The sequence below is a fragment of the Liolophura sinensis genome, chromosome 8, assembly GCF_032854445.1.
Source record: "Liolophura sinensis isolate JHLJ2023 chromosome 8, CUHK_Ljap_v2, whole genome shotgun sequence".
Taxonomy (NCBI): Eukaryota; Metazoa; Mollusca; class Polyplacophora; order Chitonida; family Chitonidae; genus Liolophura; species Liolophura sinensis.
The window spans coordinates 24,108,048-24,130,285 of record NC_088302.1 but is presented as its reverse complement, the minus strand read 5'-3'; the positions used below and the strand labels follow the sequence as shown (position 1 = coordinate 24,130,285).

General features: G+C 37.9%; 1 protein-coding gene across 1 annotated transcript in view; it reads left to right on the top strand.

The window, feature by feature from the left end:
• Positions 1-22,238, top strand: part of LOC135473347 (cadherin-related tumor suppressor-like) — an 85,690-nt gene that overhangs the window by 37,777 nt on the left and 25,675 nt on the right. Inside the window, exons 5-7 of the mRNA XM_064753197.1 lie at positions 1,732-1,922; positions 2,347-3,253; positions 3,913-3,930. Coding sequence (XP_064609267.1) covers positions 1,732-1,922; positions 2,347-3,253; positions 3,913-3,930 — 1,116 coding nt within the window. The remainder of the gene's footprint in view (positions 1-1,731; positions 1,923-2,346; positions 3,254-3,912; positions 3,931-22,238) is intronic.

Below are 22,238 nucleotides of genomic sequence, written 5' to 3'. Positions count from 1 at the left end.
GTCTATCCGTATGTAATGTCATACAACCAGCTTCATGTTGTGAAGTACAGAAGATGTTTCCAGTGAAGTTCAGTCTTCTTTTCTTTTTTGTTTTTCTTCCTATTTTTTCTTATCCTTTCCTTGGCAGACTAAGAATGTCTTCCCCTTTATTTATCCCCAGTGTAGCAGATCCAGTATTGGCCTGTATCTTTTCCCAGAAGAACCCCTGAAGCTCTGACATATCTACCCTCTTGCATCCATTCACCATTGGAGGAGCCCCCACTGTTTATCTCTGCTTACAGCTGTTACATTGTTTCCTATCAACCATCCACTCCCAGCTTCCCTTATATTCCTGTTTTTATTGCTCCAGTAGAGCTGATAGAAAACCTATCATACCATGGAACAGGGGATATTTTATCAGTATTTAGATATCCTGGGCACCTCACCAAGTTGTTTTAGAACATAGGCAGCAGTAAATATGAGAATTTGTGACAGATAAAGTGATGTTTGCCAAGGATATGGCTCTTGGGTTGCCAATAGTGTATGAAACAACCCCTGCTCCACTACACTCAACGCTCCCCCCCCCCACCCCACCAATTACATTTTGCCCCCACCCAACCCCACCACAGCATGCAGAATATCAATTAGTTTAGCATTTTTTGTAAATAATTCATTTAACCTAACCAGGGATTTACAGGCTATTATCCATATGTACAGTAAGTAAAGAAAGTTGTCAAAATTTCCTTCTCTACAGTCCATAGCTGGAGATTTTAGATAAAATATCCATATTTGACAATCAAATCAAATTTTCTGCATTTACCAAGGGCAGCTCAAATTATTCTCCAGTAAATATTAAACTCGTTCCTCCTTTACGAGTGTTAAAATGACCCTAAAGATTGAAAAAGATTCAGGAACATTTATTTACCAATATTGAATGACAACACTTCAATTTTTTGGGGGTCAAAAATCTTCAGTATAGCCTCTTTGAAACCATGGAAATGTCTCAAACACAATAAGTAAGGTCTATTCATATTTTTATTTAATCATAAATTGCTATTTCTGTCCAGTAGTGAATTTAAAGAATAAAATACTCTGGAATGTTCTTACTGTAGCAAAATTTCTTGAATTGACTGTGAAACTAACAATAATGCATATAAATCTGGTCTTGCATAGCAGAAATGTCACAATAAGTCTTTGCATGACAAGAACATTCCTGTAGTAGCCGTCACTTCCAGGTTTTACAACACTGCATCATTGTACTGTTATCTGCTTTACTGCTTTTCTACACTAATTGTCAGTCATTTCCCATGAGTGTTAAGAACTCTTATCAGGTTTCTGTTTTGTCTGAGAATCCCACCCTGTCCTAAACGATGCTCAGAGATAGGCTTACATGCCAGAAAGCCAGGGTAACTAGCTGGGACACACCTAGCTTATCACTCAAGATAAATAAACCCCTTACAGATTAAATGGATTGTGAAATTTTGAGACTGTTTTTTTGGGGATAAAGTAGGGGATTCGTGTAAGTGACCACTATCAGTGATTAATTGACAAATTATAAATATAAACTTTATTTTCAGTTTTATTGGAGAAAGACTCAAATACTGCATTGCTATTTACATGTCCATATACAGGATAACCTTTTGGCAAATTTCATAACGACAACAAGCTTTAGGCCAATATCATTTACAACTGCTGCTAGCTGAAAAGATTTTGTTAACCTCCTTAACGAATTGCTTTTCTGTGTAATTGCAGATGTGAATGCCAAGATCTCTTACTCGATTGAGTCTGGTGATTTGATGGGGGAGTTTTCTATTGGCCCTTCTGACGGGATCATTCGCACAGCCAAGAGTCTTGACCGTGAGAGACAGGCCACTTACACCCTACAGGTGATGGCCAAAGACCAGGCCAGTCCAAGCTCTGACAGGCTCAACTCAACAGCAGAGGTACATTATACATGCAAGTTTTGTCATTATTTTGTCAGAAACTATACAGAAACTGACAAATCTGTAAATCTTTGTTTTCTTTGTAATACAAGTAAAAGTCTCTTATGTTCACTTATAGTTAACACATGCATCTTTGTCACCTTCCTAACATGGCGAAGTATGAGAGTATGGTTATGTCGCAATGCTAGGCCGGCAAAATTTTATCTATGATGTGGCGAGTCAAAATACAGTTGAGTAGTGAAAAATTAGAGGGTCTTAATATGTTATGCACATATATTATTTGTAACCAAATTTATATGTTTTTCTCTCACTTTTTGCTCTCTCTATCTCTGTACATGAGTATTGGTGTGCGAAACAGTGTGAATTGTGTGAGAAACTTCAAATCAATCTCGATGTGAACTATGGATTTGGAATTATTTTCAAGGTGATCATCCATGTGAGAGATGTGAACGATGAAGCGCCGGTGTTTGTGTCTGCTAACATTACCTGGGTGAAGGAGAATACCGAGATTGGGGAGGGAGTGTTCACTGTGTCAGCCATAGATCTGGACTCCCAGTACAACGGCCAGGTGGAGTACACACTCGTGACAACCAATGCTCCGTTCACACTGGGACCTTCGGACGGCATTTTGAGACCAAGGATACTGATTGACCGGGAGGCGAACGCCGAGTATCAGCTGATCATACGTGCCTCCGATAAAGGATCACGAGTCCTCTCTGCGACAGCGCAGCTTAGGGTCATGATAGAGGATGTCAATGACAACGACCCGACCTTTGACCCCCGAAATTACCAGAAAACTATCAGTGAGGACATCGGTGTCGGCACTAGTCTCCTTCAGGTGACGGCCACAGACAGAGATCACGGCTTCAACGGAGTTGTCCGCTATTTTATCGTTGAAGGGGATGATAATATGGACTTTTCCATGGACCAGAGCAGCGGAACTCTGCGTGTCCAGAAATCATTGGATTACGAGCGCAAGAGTTCCTATGTGCTGAAGATCCAAGCCGAGGACAGTGGTGTTTTGGTACGCTACGACACTGCTACTGTCACCATTGGAATCACCGACGTCAATGACAATGCACCAGTCTTTTTCCATTCCCCGTACTATGCATACGTTCAGGAAAATTTGCGAAACTTGCCAGTTCATGCGATTCGTGTCAGCGCTCATGATGAGGATTCCGAACCTAATGGTCAGGTGACCTACACGTTGCGAGATGGAGACCGACAGAAGTTCAACATCGACAGCGCGTCAGGGGAGGTTACTGTGCACCAGACGCTGGATAGAGAAGCCACTGCTGATTATCTTCTGGTTGTCATAGCAACAGATTCCGGTAAGTGACATCCCTGTCTTTACATGTAGATCATCGGGGAATTAGCATCGTGCCATATTTAACCTTTGTGGTGTGTTGGATATTATAGTCGTACCCTCTAACAGAACTATATGTCCTTGTTTGGATACATGGAAAATAGATGTACCTGTAAATAAGACCGACAACTTCTACTATATATTGTCCATGAACATGGTCTGGAAGAATTCTCGTATTTGATGCAGACAGATACATTATATACAGGCCTTGTCGTTTAAACAGTGATGTAAATTTCAGATACCCATCCATGCTTAAAATGAAGCTGTGGTGTCATGAAAATGTAAAATACCTTGCAAATGCGTTAAATTTATTTCTTTAATATTTTTGCAAATGTAGTGCTCTGGACCTAACATGGCTGTAATTATTTCTGGCACAGCGTTCACGGTTAAATCTCGAGGCCTTCTGTCAGACTGAATGTTACATGTATGCATGATGGTAATGAGGTGTCCATTAGTCAGAAATGTGCACAATACAGTCTCAACGCTTGCATTGTGCATGTTCATAGCCTGTCCACTGTCTCCTGGCTGACGTGGACTAGCTTAAACTCTGTGTTACGGTAACAGCTGGTAGAATTGCATGTTAATTTAAACGCTGTTGTTTTTTTCCATTTATGCCCTTTGCAGCCAGCGGGGTGTTACCAGGTGAGCCGTTGTACCCGTTTTGCTATATGCTTTTATAACGGCATTGTGTGAGGAAAATCATAATAGCCTGTGTCAAAGAGAGACAGCTTCTATTTTCCTATTAACATGCCCTAGCTGTATCATGGAAGCCCTGGTTGGTTACGGCAGATTGGTTTTGGTATATGGGGCAGTAGGAGCACGGGGTCCCTGGGGAGGTGATGTTATTTTCTTTTCATTTGGGAGGGTGTGTGAGTTTGGAGGGTGTAGGGGGTGGGGGATGAATGCTGGCTCTGTTGCACATCACATTCCTGGCACCACTGGGGGGCATTGTGGACAAGTAAGGGAACACTGAAATAGCATGAGGATTAGAGTCAGTATCATTGACCTGTTTAATAAAAAAAAAAACACAATCATGATGGAAATGTCTAAAACTTTGAGTTTTATTTATGTTAATTGCATGTAAAACTTGACAAATCAGCCATTTTGAGTTTAAAAGGAAAAAAATTCTGGGAATGAAATATGTTTCTGTTGTTTCAAAAATCTTGCTAAAAACAAATTGTGATTAGATTTACACCTGTAAATTTGTTTGAATATCTCTTACATTACAAAAAGTTTTGTAAATTTTCCATGCAGAGAAATATGTTCACCTACATGTAAGAACTTAATTTTAGCATGCTAGCACAGCGTAATGACCCAGGAGTCTCTCACCAATGCGGTCGCTGTGAGTCCAGCTCATGCTGGCTTCCTCTCCTGCTGTACGTGGGAAGGTCTGACAGCAACCTGCGGATGGTTGTGGGTTTCCCCTCGGGCTCTGCCCGGTTTCCACCCACCATAATGCTGACCGCCATCGTATAAGTGAAATATTCTTGAGTACGGCGTAAAACACCAATCAAGTAAATAAATAAACATAAAAGTATACAGCAGAACATAGTGTATTTTATCTCCATTTATCTGTCAACCTCAACAAATAAATAACTTCATAAAGGATGTAACCTTAAATTTCGGAAGTGATATTTTTTTGGTTCCACATGGATATACATCTGCTGTACATTGCCTGACAAACAGGGCTTCCATCTTCAAGATAACACTTGACACACCTTGATAATGATTCTAATCTACATATAGATACATATATGTAGTCTGTATGTGTCTCTCTTCACAAGTCCTTTATTTCTGCATCTAATTCATCACATATACATGTAATATTGAAATTAATATATCTATCCGTAGATCAAACTAAGTATAATAACATAGATTTGAAATCTGATGTTTATTGAAGCTTGTCTCCCGCATATTAATAAGTCTTATCAACTATATTATTTCCTAATGCCAATCTGCCGAAGATCACCGACTAGGAAACTAATAGAGCCAGCTCTAATTTATGCTTTAAAAAATACTTGCTGCTTAAGCTTTTGCATTCTAGACATCTCACCAGATTTTTTTTGTCTAAACTGAGATATTTATTAAATATACTTACATAAATGTACATATGTGAAAAAATTAACTTATCAGCTCCCGTATACTGTATACATGTAGAAGTACATGTAGCTCATGTACATATATGTACTTGTATGTTAAGCTCATTCAGCCAACAGAGTGTTGGCCAAATCTGTTCGATGTCGGATTCAACCACAATATTTACATATTGCTCATACATAAACATATATACATGTACCCGATTGTATTGTACATATACATGTAAGATCTTGAGGCAGTCACAAGTAGGGTTATTTTGGTGCTTCAGGAACTTCTACAATACTTGCCTTCAGATGTGTGTATTCCTGTAGAGTTTCCAATTTTTTTGCAAGACAGATTTTCTACATTTACAAATGCTTTAAAAAAGGTACCAGTTCATCTTTTCTACAGCACCTCCACCTTTCACATGCTAATCTTTTTCTTGTAGAAAGTAGATTATAGATCACGGTTCACTGTAATCTTTCACGGCATATCAAAGTTAATTAGCTTTTCAGGTACCTGGAAGAGGTTCATTTAGCTAATACCTGTACACAACATGGGAATTTAGTAGTGTTCTCGTACCAGCTGTGATATTTTAATGTTTACTGTGGCTCTTTGGACTCCTTGTTACATGTGAGAGAATACTTTATTTTATTGTGAACACATTTATTACATTATTAGCAACAAAAATATTACATACATCTAGATGTATCTGTGTCCTTCTTGTGTACTTTTTGGTTTGTTTGTTATACATGTATGGATTTGATCAGTGACTTTTAAGTTTTGTGCAAATGTTCATAGGCTGCACTTCCCAAAATTTCTATGTATCATCCCTTGCATGCTTTTCTTTGCATTGTATTTATTTCACTGTCAGTATTTCAAGAAGATCACTGGTTTTAATCTTCAAAACAGGATGTTTTAAATAATTATCTCTCTATGACTTATCTTCAACTATTCATCTGAAATTAAATATTTCTTGACAATTTCTTTGTTTTATTGTTTCTCACAGATATATATAGATATATGTATATATATATATATATATATATATATATATATATATATATATATATATATATATATACACACACACACACACACACACACATACTTACTCATCCAATCTAGTGAGCTTAAATGCAGCCGCTTATTTGGAGCATAACTGTAAGAAAGCTTTGTAAAAACAACTGTACAGTATGTATCTATATAAATAATCACACCCCATTGACTGACTAGAAATGAGATGGTCTAGAGATAAGGGTTCAGATTAGGGTTTTTAGATGTTGTCAAGTCACCTTGGGTCTCCACCCCTCTCACCTGGCCTGTTGGTTTTAAGAGGCCAGGTACTGATCTTAATATCTCACACCACTTGGACCCAGAATAGGGGAAGCCATGCAGAGATTCTGCTCTGATTGCAAGTATAGATTAGACTGTGTGGCGTGAAAAAAAATATGCTGAGTCGCGACATGTCAATGGGAATTGTGTGTTGTTTTGTATTCGTTTGGTTTCGGTTACCTGGACAAGTGCTGAAGCGTTTCCTGTAGACAGCATCATTGTGATCAGGGTCTTCTTGTGACTAAAGTAGAGTTCTGTTGTCGGCGGACACAAACCAAAGCTTTTGTACGGAAAACTGATACCTGTTAATTCCCTGGGAACCCGGCTTGAAAGTCATTACCCAGTTTGGTATCAGCAGGTAATGGATAGACATGTACATGTGTGTGTGACACAGAGACACAGTTCCTGTGTTCTGTTGAACATCGGAAAATCTTGTAGTGGAGATTTATCTTTGATGTATCAAATGATGCTTGAGCCAAAAAGGAATGAATGAATAATTGGGTACCACGTATCTTGACAGTTATGTACATGTGCAGGGTAGAAGCAGATGGAAAGGCTTGTATCCAAAATAATACCTGCTCCTGTGTTATTTATGGAGAAATGAAATCTAAAATCCATTTCTTACGAAACTGTCAGAAAATTGACAGTTACCTGTACATGTTATTGCATATGTAAATGTACATACATGTACATTGCACTTGTTTATATGGTCAGTACATGCAGGTTTTATGGACACATAATGGACAAATGGACACATTTTATGTTGTAAATACATTCCTTAGTAATGTTAAATTTTAACATTGCACTACATTTGAAACCGGCATTGTTTCTCTCCAGTAGAAGAGCTTTCGGCAAACACACTAGCACCCACAGTGCCCCATCCATTGTACATGTACAAGACAAAAGACAAGCTCCATGTACAACAATAGTGTTCAAGAAGCTTCTTGGGCTATTAAGCCTCATTCTGTATTTGCCATGCATTGACTGAACAGAAAAAGGTGCCAGTTTCTAGAATGAAAATCCAGTTTTAATCCTGATTTAAAAAAGAAGAAAAAAAAGTATAACTTGGAAACCTGAAGCGAGGTAAGACAAAAGGTTAATGCTGATCAAATAAGAGGTTGGTCATAAACGTCTGATGTTATGGGTGAACTCCTGGAATTAAGGGTGTCTCTTAATGATAGCCTAGACATGATCGTGGGATTTTCGCAATGAACAAAGAGCCGTGTTATTGAACGCTTACTCAGGTCACCCAGGGCAGGATTAAGCATTTGCTGAATAACTTGGTCACATTTTAATTTAGAACAGAAATGTATAGACAAAATGGTAGATGTGTTGTTTTGTGTGGCTGTTGGGAAATTTTATGCACACTCTTTCGATATTAAATCACTATATTTCTCTTTGGTTCATTTTTTTTTTCTTTTGAGAAGGGTATTTTTATGTTTCAAATTACCGCTTGAAAACCTGATTAAATTTAGTTTCTAGCGAGCAGTCCGTTATGTAAACGTTTTTTCAGTTATTACTTTGAGGGTACCTGTTCTGTAGAACTGCGATGTGCATGTAGGTTACAGTTTCTGTGGAGCGTGTTAGCTTGTTCAGGTGCCACTGATATTCTCAGAGACTTCAGGTGTGTGTCTGGTGCTGATAGTTAAGGGGGATCTTTTTAACGAAGGTGTACCTGGCTCTCACCTGTGTAAACTATAACTGCTTAGGCTGCTGATGCTGGGTTTACACAGGTGGAAAACACCACATGCTGCAGGCTGCATGAATTCTTCATCCATCTGTAAAACCTTCCTTCTTCAGTTTTGCGAGTGTAGCCTGTAGAACTTGTGAGTGATATAAGCTTAGAGCTATGATTCTTGATAACTGCATGCATACATGAACCCTTTGGTGTTAACCCTGTTGTTAAGAAATCACTTAGATTACATAGGAGTTCATGTGGCAAAGCTGAAAGGATTAAGTGGGCCAGTACCTGTGCGAGTTCAGTTATAAAGGCTGAGGTTTTTATGGAAACCTTTTCTCTGCACATGCTGTGCTCACGCACCGTGAATCTGTACGTCCCTCAAAATTTTTGTCGGTCCGTTGTATAAAAAGAATCGGCTGTCTTATGTAGGGCGTATTTATTGCTCTGTCTTTGTGTGGTTTTGAAGCTTTTCATATGACCCGGAGACACATGTAGGTCTATTCTGATCTTATTCTTTATTGTTCGTTATTCTAATAGGTAAATAACATACATGTACAAACATAAACATTAAATGAATTTAAGAGTGTTTAAATCCCACCATATAGAGAGCAAACTCTACTTTTTAAATTCAAGTTGTTCAGTGTACCTATTTTTTTTTGGCCCCACTATACTTCTGTTGAAACAGGTTCTGTATTGAGTGTCAAGCTTTTAATTGGATGTGGCAAATTCATTTTACTAGCAAAAACTGTTGCAGCTGAATGATGTTACACTTTCATGTGTATTTTCTACAACATCACCAGAACTGTATGTGCTTGAACAGGTTTGCAGGAATAAAACTAAGAGCTGAATCCTGATATTGCAAAAGCATGTATAATATGGGTAAATGTTTTAAACTTGTTCTGAACTGTATGTACACTGTATCCTGTACTTGTGTAGGCTTTTAGAAAGCTAGGATAACGCCTTTAGAGGCACAGGTGTTAGTGCATAGAGCAGCCCGGTAGGCTGGGCGGTATGTCTGCGCCAGAAGTTGTGCAGGTATGCGAGACGATGTAATAGAAATGTCACCTTAGCTGATCAGCAGATAACAATGGCTCCCCGACAGCAGGAAGTGGTCCAACTGTGATAAAGTTATGACCTTACGTGGGTAAAAAGTCAAGTCTTCTACCCTGTCTAATTTACAAAACAAAGACATATTATTAAACTTTTTATACTTTTCTCTTAATCTTTTTTACTCCCTACTTGAAGGTAGGCGCACGCACATCTGGTATAACTTTTTGAATAGGGTGAATACAAATTGAACAGCCTGTACAACTGCATGTGTATTTAGTGTTTTGTTTTACTTTGAATTTTAATGCAAGTTTCAAGAATTAAAAAAAAAACGTCCCTCATGCCTAATTGCCTTTCACAGGCATACATTTGAACTCCCATCGCTTAAGTTCAACCAAACATATGACTGACATACAGGTGCTAAACTGCCAATAAATCAATGGGTTACTTTTTGATAACACATGTGAAAATGTCCAGCTCTTAAGAACGGGCGTTTTAGGGACGTCCAACTCTGTAGCCACGTTGTAACCAGCTGAGCAGGCCACGTCTGGCCGACTTCAAACAAAACTAATTCATTTGCACAGGTATGTTTAAAAATGTGCTGGTAATGAGAGCTTCCTGTTGGCTAAACAAGTCGTCAAGCACCTGTACAGAGGTAGCTATGGAACGAGTATTATGAGGCTTTATTTGGAGCTTATTTCGTGGGGAATAGATTTCCTGCCATCATTTTACTGATCTGTCCTCAATTAGTGCCTGCTTGTGACCGATGGGAGAGCTGGGCTGACCAGGTGGGTCAACGGAAATGAAAGCATTGGCTACACACGTGAAAACCCCTTCATGGTGGTGGAGAAGTACATTGTCAAGTTCTGTTTTTCCACACTACAAGATGAATTCAACTAGAGTTTGAGGGATTCATGTAATTGCGTCAAATTTAACGATTTGCTCTGTACATCAACATAGTAGTAAGAAGTAACAGGCCTTAGGTAAAATAAAAATCTTAAAAATTTCTAAAAAAAAAAAAATTTTGTGGTTGTGTGTGGGTGACAAGAGACATCAACTCCAGTAAAATAATTTAAAGCATGCCATTTGTCTTCCTGTTGTTTAAAAGGAGCAGAAATGGTAACCGTGCTGTAGAGTTGTCACATTTCCTGGGATGTAATTTATTAGGAACAATAGAACCAAGTGAACTGATTTGATGTGTTGTTTTTTGATCTCATTTAATTAAATTCATGTCGGAATTACTGTGTTTCGCTCTGCTCGACGTTCCAAAAACACACAAATTACATTGTCAGAATAGTCTAAAATAGATGCCCTTCTTACATGGAGGTTTTCCCTCTGTTTGTGAAGTAAAAGTTAATGAAGTGCAAAGGTCATACACGAATCTTCTGGAGTAAGCTGAATTAAAGCATGTACATCCAATGCTTGCAGTGCATACAACAACATCAAGGAAACCAGAATGGGATGTCTTAAGAGCGGAAAAGGTTCAGCCTCGTGCAGAAATCTGCAGGCCTTATCTTGGGATGGGTTTCCTGACTCCACTATGCTTTTTCTGTCGTACAGCCTCCTCAGTACGGCACGGATTGCTGGCTGTTTAATCAGTATGAATTTATGAACATGAATTCAGTCTGGGAAACAACTTTAAAACTTAAGAGTCAATACAAGAATCTAGATTGATTTCATGTTGCACCAGCAATAGGGCAGGATGTCCGGGCTGAGAGAAGTTTGATCATTGTGTAGAAATAAACCGCCTGCAGTTTGTTCAAGCCGTTTGCACTCTAATATTAGCTCTTTTGATCGCTTGGGAAGGAACACTTCGGGGCTGAGTTATAAGAATGTTATTAATTAAGTACACTTAGCCTTGAGTGCAAAATCGGTCCACAAGCTTTAATTGATGTTTAGGCTTTGTTTTTACACGTATATTTTTATTTTAAAAAAATTTCAAAAATTGTAGCAAAGATAAATGTTGACTTTGCCTTACTAGAGGTCACTTCGTTGGATTTGCAGATGACAAAAGAGTGCCACTGATAGTCAGATATGACCAAAGAGAAATCGCTTCACACCAGATTTAACTTTCACCAATCAGTTTGGTCATTGCCTTCATTTCCCTATCAACAATACATTCACTGTTCCAAAAATTTTTGCTTTTTTAGACCGACTAAGTACATGTGTAAATACTTCACAAAGTCTATTTGTTGTGAGCTGAGACTGAATTCAGAATTGATTGACAGTCATTTATTGGTTTTTACGCTTTGTATTTTGAATGTATATTTTTATTTTTTAAGCAGATTTGTAACTTGCTTATGTTGATTTTTTCCTGAGAGGAGGTCACCTTGATTTGGCTTTCCAAAAGAGGAAGATTGGCAGAGAAGGCCAGATTTGATTTAATACTATCAAAGACAGATCGGTTCCAACTGGATTTGACCTTCAGTACTCTAAAGAATTTAACTGACTCAGATCATTGCCTAATTTCCCATTCACTTAATTCACACATGTACTGTTATATATCACTATACTTTTTTGTAGCCAATTAAGTATAAATATTTCAAGAAGTTGATTTGTTTTCATCAAGACAAAACAAATGATGCAGTTACAACCAACAAATATTAGCCAGATGAATGATTTAATATACATACAAATATATACCATAGTTGCAGTTTTAAAAAAACAACATTGCAGGACGATCACAACAATCAACGATCACTGTAATGATCATTATGTGTTGTTTTTTTTAAGTATCTGTGTCTGGAGAGTATAAAAATTATGTTTGGCCTCGGTTAGTTAACCCCAAATTAGTTGCCTAGGTGGAACTGAATTGACAGGGAGGCTGTGGTTTTTGTGAGATGGCCCACAGATGCCAGATCTGGCCCAAGTACTGCAGCATGACTGTTAGGTGAAAAGTTAACCTTTTTTTTTTTTCCAGCAAATCTAGGTTGAGAGATTATGGGGAGAATTACACAGCATATTTCAGAAGCCAGTTTGATAGCTATTGCAAATGTAACCACACCAATTTCACCAAGTTTTTGTTGGGAAAATCACTTTCACAGACCACATAAATTGTCAATATAATGAAGAGCATTTTAAGCCTCTTATTTATTATTTTTTTTTAGCTAATAAAGGCTGGGAGAGCAAGAGCAAGTAAGATAGAGCAGACATGAATCCAAGATAGCTATTGTATTGCAAATGATTGTAAACTCTCCACTTAACCGTTTTGTTGGTGTTTGCACAGAACTTCCTCAGAACATGTGAACTTTTGGATCAGATATTAAAATATGTTCCGCATGCACAAGTATCCGTCAATACCAGTCTCATTATAACATAACAGTACTGACTTCCAGGATGTGCCAGTCTCATTATAACATAAAAGTACTGACTTCCAGGATGTGGCTTCTACTGAGTATATATATGTTTATTGGTGAATTCTGCTCATGAAAGAGAATACTCCCATTTATAATGGGCATCGGATGTCTTTACCAGCTGGTTATAGACCTATGTTTATTATTAAAGCCCTTGTCTGAGACCCTTTTATCTCCGGACTAAACACTGTGTCCATGGGCAGGTGCAGTATATGAATGTAGACTATCCCAACCCGGCTATATGGGCACAGCCTTAAAGGTTTAGGGTCCAGCTCGACAATTCACAGGTTGATAATATTGAAATCAGTCAAGGAAGTATGGCTGATTTGTGAAAATTGCTGAAATGCTGAAAATTTGATCATGTGCTGTACAAGAAATGAAGGTTAGACTTCTCTTCAGTGGACTCTCAGATGTACATGTATAAGATGTACAAAATCTGAAATTTTATAATGTTTGTAAGAATTCTTCAGAAAGTTTGTAGAAATCCATTACTGACATAAAAACATATGAAAAAACTTGAAAAGCAGTGCAGGAATTTTGCAGTGAATCAAGAAATGATGATTTTGTGCTACTGATTTCGGAATGCATTAAGTCAATATTCGACTACTACCAATGTGAATTTTGTATATAGTAATTTTTTACCCCTGACATCCACCACAAAGAAAACATCGGAACTCACTGAAAACATATCTGTTGGCTTTAAGAGTTGCACAAGGTCATTGAAAAGGTCACAACGGGTGGTGCTTAAGTTAAAATCCCGTGTTGACAAACTGTGTTGGGTGACTTTTATCCCAGCTGTTTGTGTCTTTCCCCCATTCCCACTACCTAATTTAGCCTTTCTCCCTTACCCTCTCCCCCCTCACTTCACAAGTAAGTAGGCACTGTAGATGTCATTTCATGGCCGGTTAGCCTATGTTCCATTCCCAAAACTCAGCCAGGCTTTGAGTAATTTTAGTTCCCCCATGATGTAGCAATGTGATACAGGAAAGATAAAAGGTCTAGAATTTCCTTGTAAATGGCTCCTAGCATTTTCTGACGAGGTAAAAATAACAAATTTGCCATGTGTAATCGAGGAGATGTAAGATTACAGGCAACAGTCGAGAATTGACATTAGGATTCTTGCCTTGTTTGCACAGTGAACAATTAAAAAAAAAAGCGTAGTAGTCTTGAACAGTTCATAAGAACCTTGATGAAAAGTGAGAAAAAGTGTTTCACATTTGTAAGTCAAACATGCAGACATTGCTTTTATCTGTATCATTCTCCCCCTTCCCCCTCCGTTGAAATTAGTACACATTTGGAAATTTGGGCAGCAATTTTCTTATTTTTGTTGGGCGTATTTTCTTGAGACGCTTGGAGGAGAAACATGGTGCTACACGAGGAAAATTATTTTAAGGTCTTAATTAATTTTTCCTGAACATACCGTCAAAGTTTTTGTTTTAGGCGTTTCCCCCTGAAATTAATACATTTGATGTAAACCACTTTGGTGACACCCATAGTTTATTCTAATAGACATCTGAACACTGAGCACCTCTAACAACAGACTATCTGTACTTGGTATGCAGGTGAAATATCTGTTTAGCAGCAAGCAGACCTTCAATAAAAGGGCAATAGCTAAGGTTACATGGCAAAGTGATAACTATCTCCCTGCTGCTGTTATAAGACATGTTTCTGTTGATATAGTCTAGTTGTCTGGATACCAATGCTCCAGTGCTGTCTGTATCTTTGTAGTATTATTCATCAGATTTGCCATATGTTTTTTTCATGGGGGTTCTCAGTTTAGCTGTAGAGTAGTGTCAGGATGCTCCAGCTAAGGATTTGTCTGACATCTGTCCCTTGTTAACTAGGCGGTCTATCAGCTGGCCTTTTTCTGCTCTTTGGTCTGACTAACTGCAGATCTTGGGGGTCTTCCCCCAACCCCACCCTGACCTTCACAGCTCGGGATCCCAGACAGCCCTTGTTGTGATGTAAACCCTGATTATATCTCCCAGATATTGTGTTAAGTTTTCACATGTTCTTTTAGTTTTCATGTTGTTGTGAAACTTCTTGTCAAACAGTATGGGAAATCTCCTGTTTTGTTTTTGAGTACACCAACTCTACCACAGACATGCACCCCACAGAAATCCCATGTTACACCCATCTCTGTGGATCTCCTCTGTTACTGAACAGTCAAAGCTTTGGTCACCTAACCTATCAAAACATGCCAGTTCAAGATCTGGATGATGTCTTTCTTAATGTAGTAAGCCCAGTAATGTCTTTGATTATGTTAAGTTTCAAGTGCTACACTTATGCGTTAGAACCTAGATCCCTTGATTTTCCTTGGGATTGTTTTGCTTGGCTGCGGTTTGATAACTTCTTTTTTATAGTGCTCTGGCACCTGAAGTAAATTGCTGATAAATTTTTCTTTTTAATCATAATGTGATTTATTTTTAAAAATGGTTGTATGCTTTATTTTGTTGATTTCATTCTTGTGGATTTCAAATTTAAATTTTAGCAGTAGACTAACATGCTACCTAGGTTTAGCATCCACGTATCCACATTGTATGAAGGTTTGAGGTGAAATTACTGCACTGGGTGAAGGGTTTTCTGTATGAGTCTAGATGTTTAAGAAGGAAAATAAAGATGACCATGTTCTGTTACCTGCATGTACAAAACCTAACCTTCGTGGAGGCCTCAGATATAAATGTTTATGTAGCTCATATCAGAGGGTGTGTTACCACAAACTTATTGGTACCTTAAGAAATGGTGGCACAGAACATGTTTTTTCTTGTACTTGTCCTTTGTCGTAGTTTGTTCTTGGTTCTGCCTCATGACATTTTCCACCAATTGGGATATAATTTTAATCATTGATACAAGGAACCACAACTGCAGGTCACCTCCTTGTTTTAATCTAGGACATGTTAAAAAACGATTGAATACCCTGCTTGATGGACGGATAACCCCTCACAGCAGCTGCCCAGGATAAGTTCTTCATAAGGGAGGAGGAAAAGGAACAGTTTGGTTTGAATCTAAACCCATAGAAGAGCTCCTTGACATAGGGATATTTGATCTTTGAATCGTTTTCTGATGGCAAAAACTCTAGAGCTCTCAGTAGACTTGCTAAATGATAACACACATGGAAGACAGTTTGAGAAAGAGGGGGTATAGAATGCTTTCACCATCCTGGGCCAGGTTTGCTCCTTCTCCCTGTCCCATGGAAATACAAAGGGAGTCTGCAAGTTGGTAAAAGTATGGGGCAAGGGTATGGACAGTGTGAAGTCATGTTCTCCTGGGGTTACATATGGGTCATGGTGAATGACAATTGGTATGCCTGATGGGAACAGGAAAATGGTGGGAATTTGGGTAATGTCGTTGAAGGTGGAAGTTGGGATGATTTCTGGAGCCACATGCTATCAGCTGTATTTTAGCTGAAGTGGCAGGTAATTACCAAGCCTGGGTTACGTAACAGTGGGATGGTAGGGTAGTGGGGAGGGACTGGTGGTGATATATGGGCCTGCCTACTGATCTAAGGCACAGGTTACTGCACAGCTGTCCTGCTGATGAAACATCACTACCACAGGCCAGGCGAAGCAAATTGGTAGTTGTGTTTGATTTTCAGTCTATCCTTATCCAGAAGTGAAAGATCGAGAAGTAAAATAGGAGTGTTATGCCATTCAGGTCTTGCAGACCTGCAGTTAAATCTGGAAGATCACCCTGCAAAAATCACCGGAAATCACATGTCAAATCACAGAAAATCATATGTAGCTTCACATGATTTCTCACCAGCTAATCACCTTTCTGTATAGTGTAGTTTATAATAAGTCTTCTTTAAAAAAAACTGTTGTTCAAATCTTCATGTATAAGTTTAAAATGTGATACACAATGATCCAAGATCAATACAAGTACATGTATTTCCAAAACTAAATGCTTATGAACCATTGTTTTAATGTTGTAATTTTTATAAGCTAATATGACTTATTATGAACTAACATGTGAGCTATTAATTAAAAGAGTGAAAACATATACATGTATTTCCAATACTGCAATCTGCTTATAAACCAGTATCCTAATGATGTAAGACCTCTGTCAATTAAAATCTAAACATGACTCAAAAAAAAAAAACAAAAAAAAAAAACAAGTAATGCATTTGGCCTGGCCTATTGTGTGACTGGCAGGCGGGTTCTGGCACTCTCAAACAAGGCTGGGAAGTCTGGTGGCTCAGGAATGTGCCCAGAGAGGCGGTGAATGATGAGATAATAATGGCTGCTAATGCCGCTTTTTAAAGCCTGCTCACTTAAAAATGACTTCTCTTCCAGTTACCCAGTCAAGAGTTAGTTAGCCTGGAGCAGCTTCTTTAAATGGCCATTTAGAAGTGTCTGACTAGCAAGTCATGAGGGAGAGTTTCTGGGCGAATGTGGGTGATACATTTACCTGTCTGTGGAAACTGTATGATGTATAAACATTAAAATCCTCACAGGTGTCCATCTTTAGATTTACTTTTACTTTTGTTTATAAAATGCATGAATTTATTACATTGTGCATTACAATTAGTTAACTATAATTTGATTACTAAACCTTTTGATGGCTGATCTATACTTTGTATGCATTTTTAAACTGACTTTTGCTTTTGTTAATAAAGTGAATTCACACACTAGTATATACATACTTGTACATTACACACACTAGTATACACATACTTCTACATTACACACTAATATATACATACCTGTACATTACACACTCTAATATATACATACTTGTGCATTACACACACTCCTATATACATACTTGTACATTACAGACATTAATATATACATACTTGTACATTACACCCACTGGTTTACAGGTACTTGTACATTACACACACTAGTATATACATACTTGTACAGAGTTAGTTTACTTTAATTTGATTATTGAACAGTTTGATGACTGATCTATATTTGGTGTGTATTTTTACTTAATTTTTATATATAAATTGCATGAATACATGTATAAGTGAAAAAAAAAATAGAAGTTTGTCTTAAAAAAATCACCAATTACTTAAAGGACATCAAGCTCAAAATGTGTTCCAAGTACATGTAATTACATTTTAGCCATATAACCATTGTTTAAGTATTGGTAGAATCATGTTATAAACATACAGGCTTGCATGTTACAATTAACTGTAATTTGATCACTGGACAGTTCAATGGCTGATCCGTACTTGTATGTAAATAAGGTGAATGAATGCATTGATATATTCCAGCTGCTTGACATTACCATGTGACTTACACACTGTAGTTGAAGACCTTGCATATCGTGGTCTGGTATTTGATCTTTGTACATTGCTTGTGAAAGGTGGTCAGGGGGATTCAGGTGAATGTATCTCAGCATCGGTTCACCTTTATCCACTCTACGTAGACATTTCTAATTCTTGTGTCATGAGGGTTTTAGACTTAAGCTTGAAGCTGTCTTTGCTCATGTTTGGGTTGCGATTTATCCTTTGGCCTGAGTTGTTTGGTACCCTCGGAATAAGGCATGCGCTAACTTTGATGTGTAGGCAGATTTTTTGTTGTTATTGCATGATCAAACAGCAGCCGGTTTTCCTCCTGTGCTCCAGGGTTCAGGGGGCTTTGGTTTACGATGAATAACTACCCAGGTATCTGCATGAAGAATGATCCGCTCAGGTAACCATAGCCCTTACACACCTGGGCTATGTTTTACACACTTAAGCCACTCTGACACTGTAGAGTACATATTGGCAGTTCTACACGTGAAACGAGTGCTATTTCTGAGGAAATATTTGTCATGTTGTGATTGTCGTCATTCCGTGTGGTTCTTATTGATTTGGCTTATATTTTTCCCCCATTGATCTGTCACATAATGAGCTTGATGTCAGTTGCAATCACAGTGTTGCCTGATCTTTAACTCCCATGTAAATACCATTGGCGGCCATTGTTGATTGAACCATATAACATAGACACCTTCCACTCACTGCCATATCCATCACCTTCTGCAAAAGTATCACTTTCACAAAATCCAATCAGGGTCATAAAACATTTCACAAAAACAGAACAGAAGATAAAAGGTTTTACCGCTTTGATACAGTTTACGAAGATTGTCTTAATGGTGAAAATATTGAAACTTTGTTATTAATGCAGTCCGTCTGTGAAAGTGAACAGAAAGTGCAAAATTGAAATTAAATTTAAGGCATGTTTTCAGTGTAGATACATCAAACAAAAGTGGCAAAAAAAAAGTCTACAAAGTGAAGATGATTCTCTTGTTTAAAAATGCCTTTTTACCATCAAAGGTTATTCAGAATAATGAGATTTATTTGACAAGAAGTCAGATAAATATAATGTGATACAAGATGACTCAAGAGTATCCAGAGACTTGGGATTGTAGACAGCTCATTGTCTGTTAGGGTGGGATTTTTCTACGCGCCCTCTTTGGGGCATGCAGGATTACGGCCTATGACATCCACACTCCAACCCGTCGTCAGTCTGTCTACAGTCAACAAAAACGTAAGCCAGCCCACTTTCGTCTTCTTTTTAAACCATATTTTTTCGAGAACGACACTATATCTTTGTGCCTTTGGACTGAAAATGAAACTTTTTTTTTTCCTTTCACCTTGCTTCAATATGAGCACATTTGCTCAACATATTTCTCCTTGTGACTGGTTTCAGCAAGACCTTTACAAAAAATTCCAATAGACATGCCTAAGTTTGTTTAAACAAACAAGGTGTACACCCATAGCTATGTTTATATTTCACTGGAATCACTGTGACTTGGACTTTCGTTTAACTGAGTCTGCAAAAATCATTTCTTATGTAGGCTTGTGAGTTTTGCCCTGTCTTATTCATAACTGCTGCATCCTGAATACTCCGAAGCAAACCTTTTAAAAAAAACAAAGTTTGACGATATAGCTTTTGAGGTTTTATTTGTACAGGCTTTTTGTAGCATTTTTGTGGGTAAGTGGTGCTTTCGAAAAAAAGTTATTTCCGCCCCTTAGCTATAGATCAGTTAAATATCATTGATGTCATAGGAAAGTTTACATGCATTAAAAGAAAATACTCCATAAAAGACTACGAACCTACATGCACTCTTTTATACGGAAAACATGATTTACTCTTTACTATTCAAAAAATGCTCGAACGTTGTTTACCTGTGAGGATGGGAAAAAAATCAAAAGTGGGGTAAATGACAGAAGAGCTGTAGTGTTGTGCTGCATGTTTTCAGTGTATATGTTTACTGCATACATGTATAAAAGCTAGCCATTTTGCGACTTTAGAAGATTTAGTGAATTACATGTGAATTAGTGAATTACATGTGACTTACTGTTGTAATTAAGTCAACAGTCAGTGTATATAATGAAGGTGTGGCATTCATTGCAGAGATGAGGCCATGTGGAAACATCATCATCGACTATGTTAATGCTCACTGAGCAAAAACTGGCAAATAAACACTGACATCAGGGCCATTTCCTCTCTGGATTGTTATCATTATTGTCTGATAAGTAAACATTAGACTGCCGCTAAGTTACAGTTACATGTAACAGTTCACATTCCTCTGTCAATATTTGGGCTGACATATTGATGAAATGACAAGCCAATAGTTATCTGTTATGTTATAGGACCTACTGAGGAAAGCCGACTTCATCAAAATGCCAATTACTTGAATAAACACCAAGTACTGAACTGTGTTCAGTTTTCATATTTGTTTTTTTTTTTGTTTTTTGTTTTTGATAAATGAATTGATGCAGGTAAATATAAGGATGAGTCTGACATAAAAAGGGCACATGGATGGCATAAATCATGAATAAATTATGGTTATCAGGAAAGATTTCAATTAAAACAGAGACAGTAAGTTTTGCAAGGAGAATCTCATTATTGCTGTATTTTAGTGTCACATTCTTACATAATTTATGTTAATGTAAAATGGACGTGTTGCGTGTGATGAGCACAGCTCTTGAATAATTCCTCTCTGTACCTTTTGTTCTCTTAATTAACTGATTATCCGGCCTTGCATAATTAATACTAAAAGATAACGAACCATGAAAGTCAAGGTAAAAAATATGACCATGAATTACATCAACCCAAGCGCTCGGCTTTGAACAGTCCCAGTCAGGAAGATACCTTCTGGCCTTTGATTTTTCAGTGAATTCGGGCGATCTTTAATCTTGACAGAACCGATTCTCATCAATCTAATAAGATTAGTTATTGTGCTGACATTGGGAATGGATTGGTTGCCACGTCAACTTACCACAGTGGTGGGGTCTTTAGGGCAGGTATGCACAGACCAGTGACCACACTAACAATGCAATTCCGAACAATGGGCATCTGAATATCTTTGCGGTTGGGTCAGTGTACCCGGACTGGTCATTCATCTTCATCACTGACCACTGTGGTCAGTGTCTCTACATACCCTAGGGGTCATTTCCCCCTGGTCACTTGTTTTGTTAGTGGGTGTCCAGAACACCCATTACCGTGATCACCTGTTATCAGGAATCAGGAGAGATAGGCCCAATATTAGACTTTGATCAGGCACAGCCCATGATAAATTACACTGTGACCTCTCAACTGGTCAATTAGTTTTCCATAGAATCAGGACAAGTATATATTGGCCCTCCATTGATGAAAACTTGGAGCAAATTTATCCAGTCGTTTCATCGCTTCCTTAAGTAATTTACCTTATATGCATGTAATATTTAGTAAATAAAAGTTTTACATGGTCATAGGGCTTCTGAAGAGATTTGATTTCAAAGAAGTTTTTACATACGTACATACATATGTATGTTATATAAACTGTATTAATGTATTTCACTTCAAATTTAGCTCTTTTCATGTGACACATTTTGCTTGATGCTGAGATATTCATCCATCATATAGGGCCACTTTAGAGTTTTTGTCAGAAAAAGCCACCTCGTTGTAATTATAGGCCTTTGTCTGCTTCTGAAAATGCATTATTACATAGGTGAAATAACAGCACTTACACCATCAACTTGCAAGTATAAGAGCTTGTTCAAAACAATCTCACATGTAGATGTATTCTCTTTCTGAAGGCAATGTGCATTATGATGTGTGGATTGTTAAAACACTTTTTTTATGTATCTGAGCTATTTATTGTGTCAAAAATGTTATGATTGTTAGATGGAAATGTGGTGGAACAGGTTTGTGTTGATAAATATTAAGATATTAATGATGTGTGGTGTTGAAATGTGGCCTCGTTTGGTGTCAAAACCCTGTCCATTTACTGAAGTCCTGGGGAGGGAGGGGAGTGTAGATTTAAGAGATGTGTTGGTTGGTTGGTTGAGGGTAGGGGTGATGAGGTTGTATATCCAGTCCCAAATGGCTGGTAGCCAGTGGATGGATGAACCACACCAGGTGGTTTGTGTTACCCTCTTGTAGAAACCCAATCTGGCTTATTGAAGCACCTGGAAGAGTTTATGTGGACACCAGGAATTTGACTGATTCCCTGGAAATAATGATGGTCTATATGAGTAT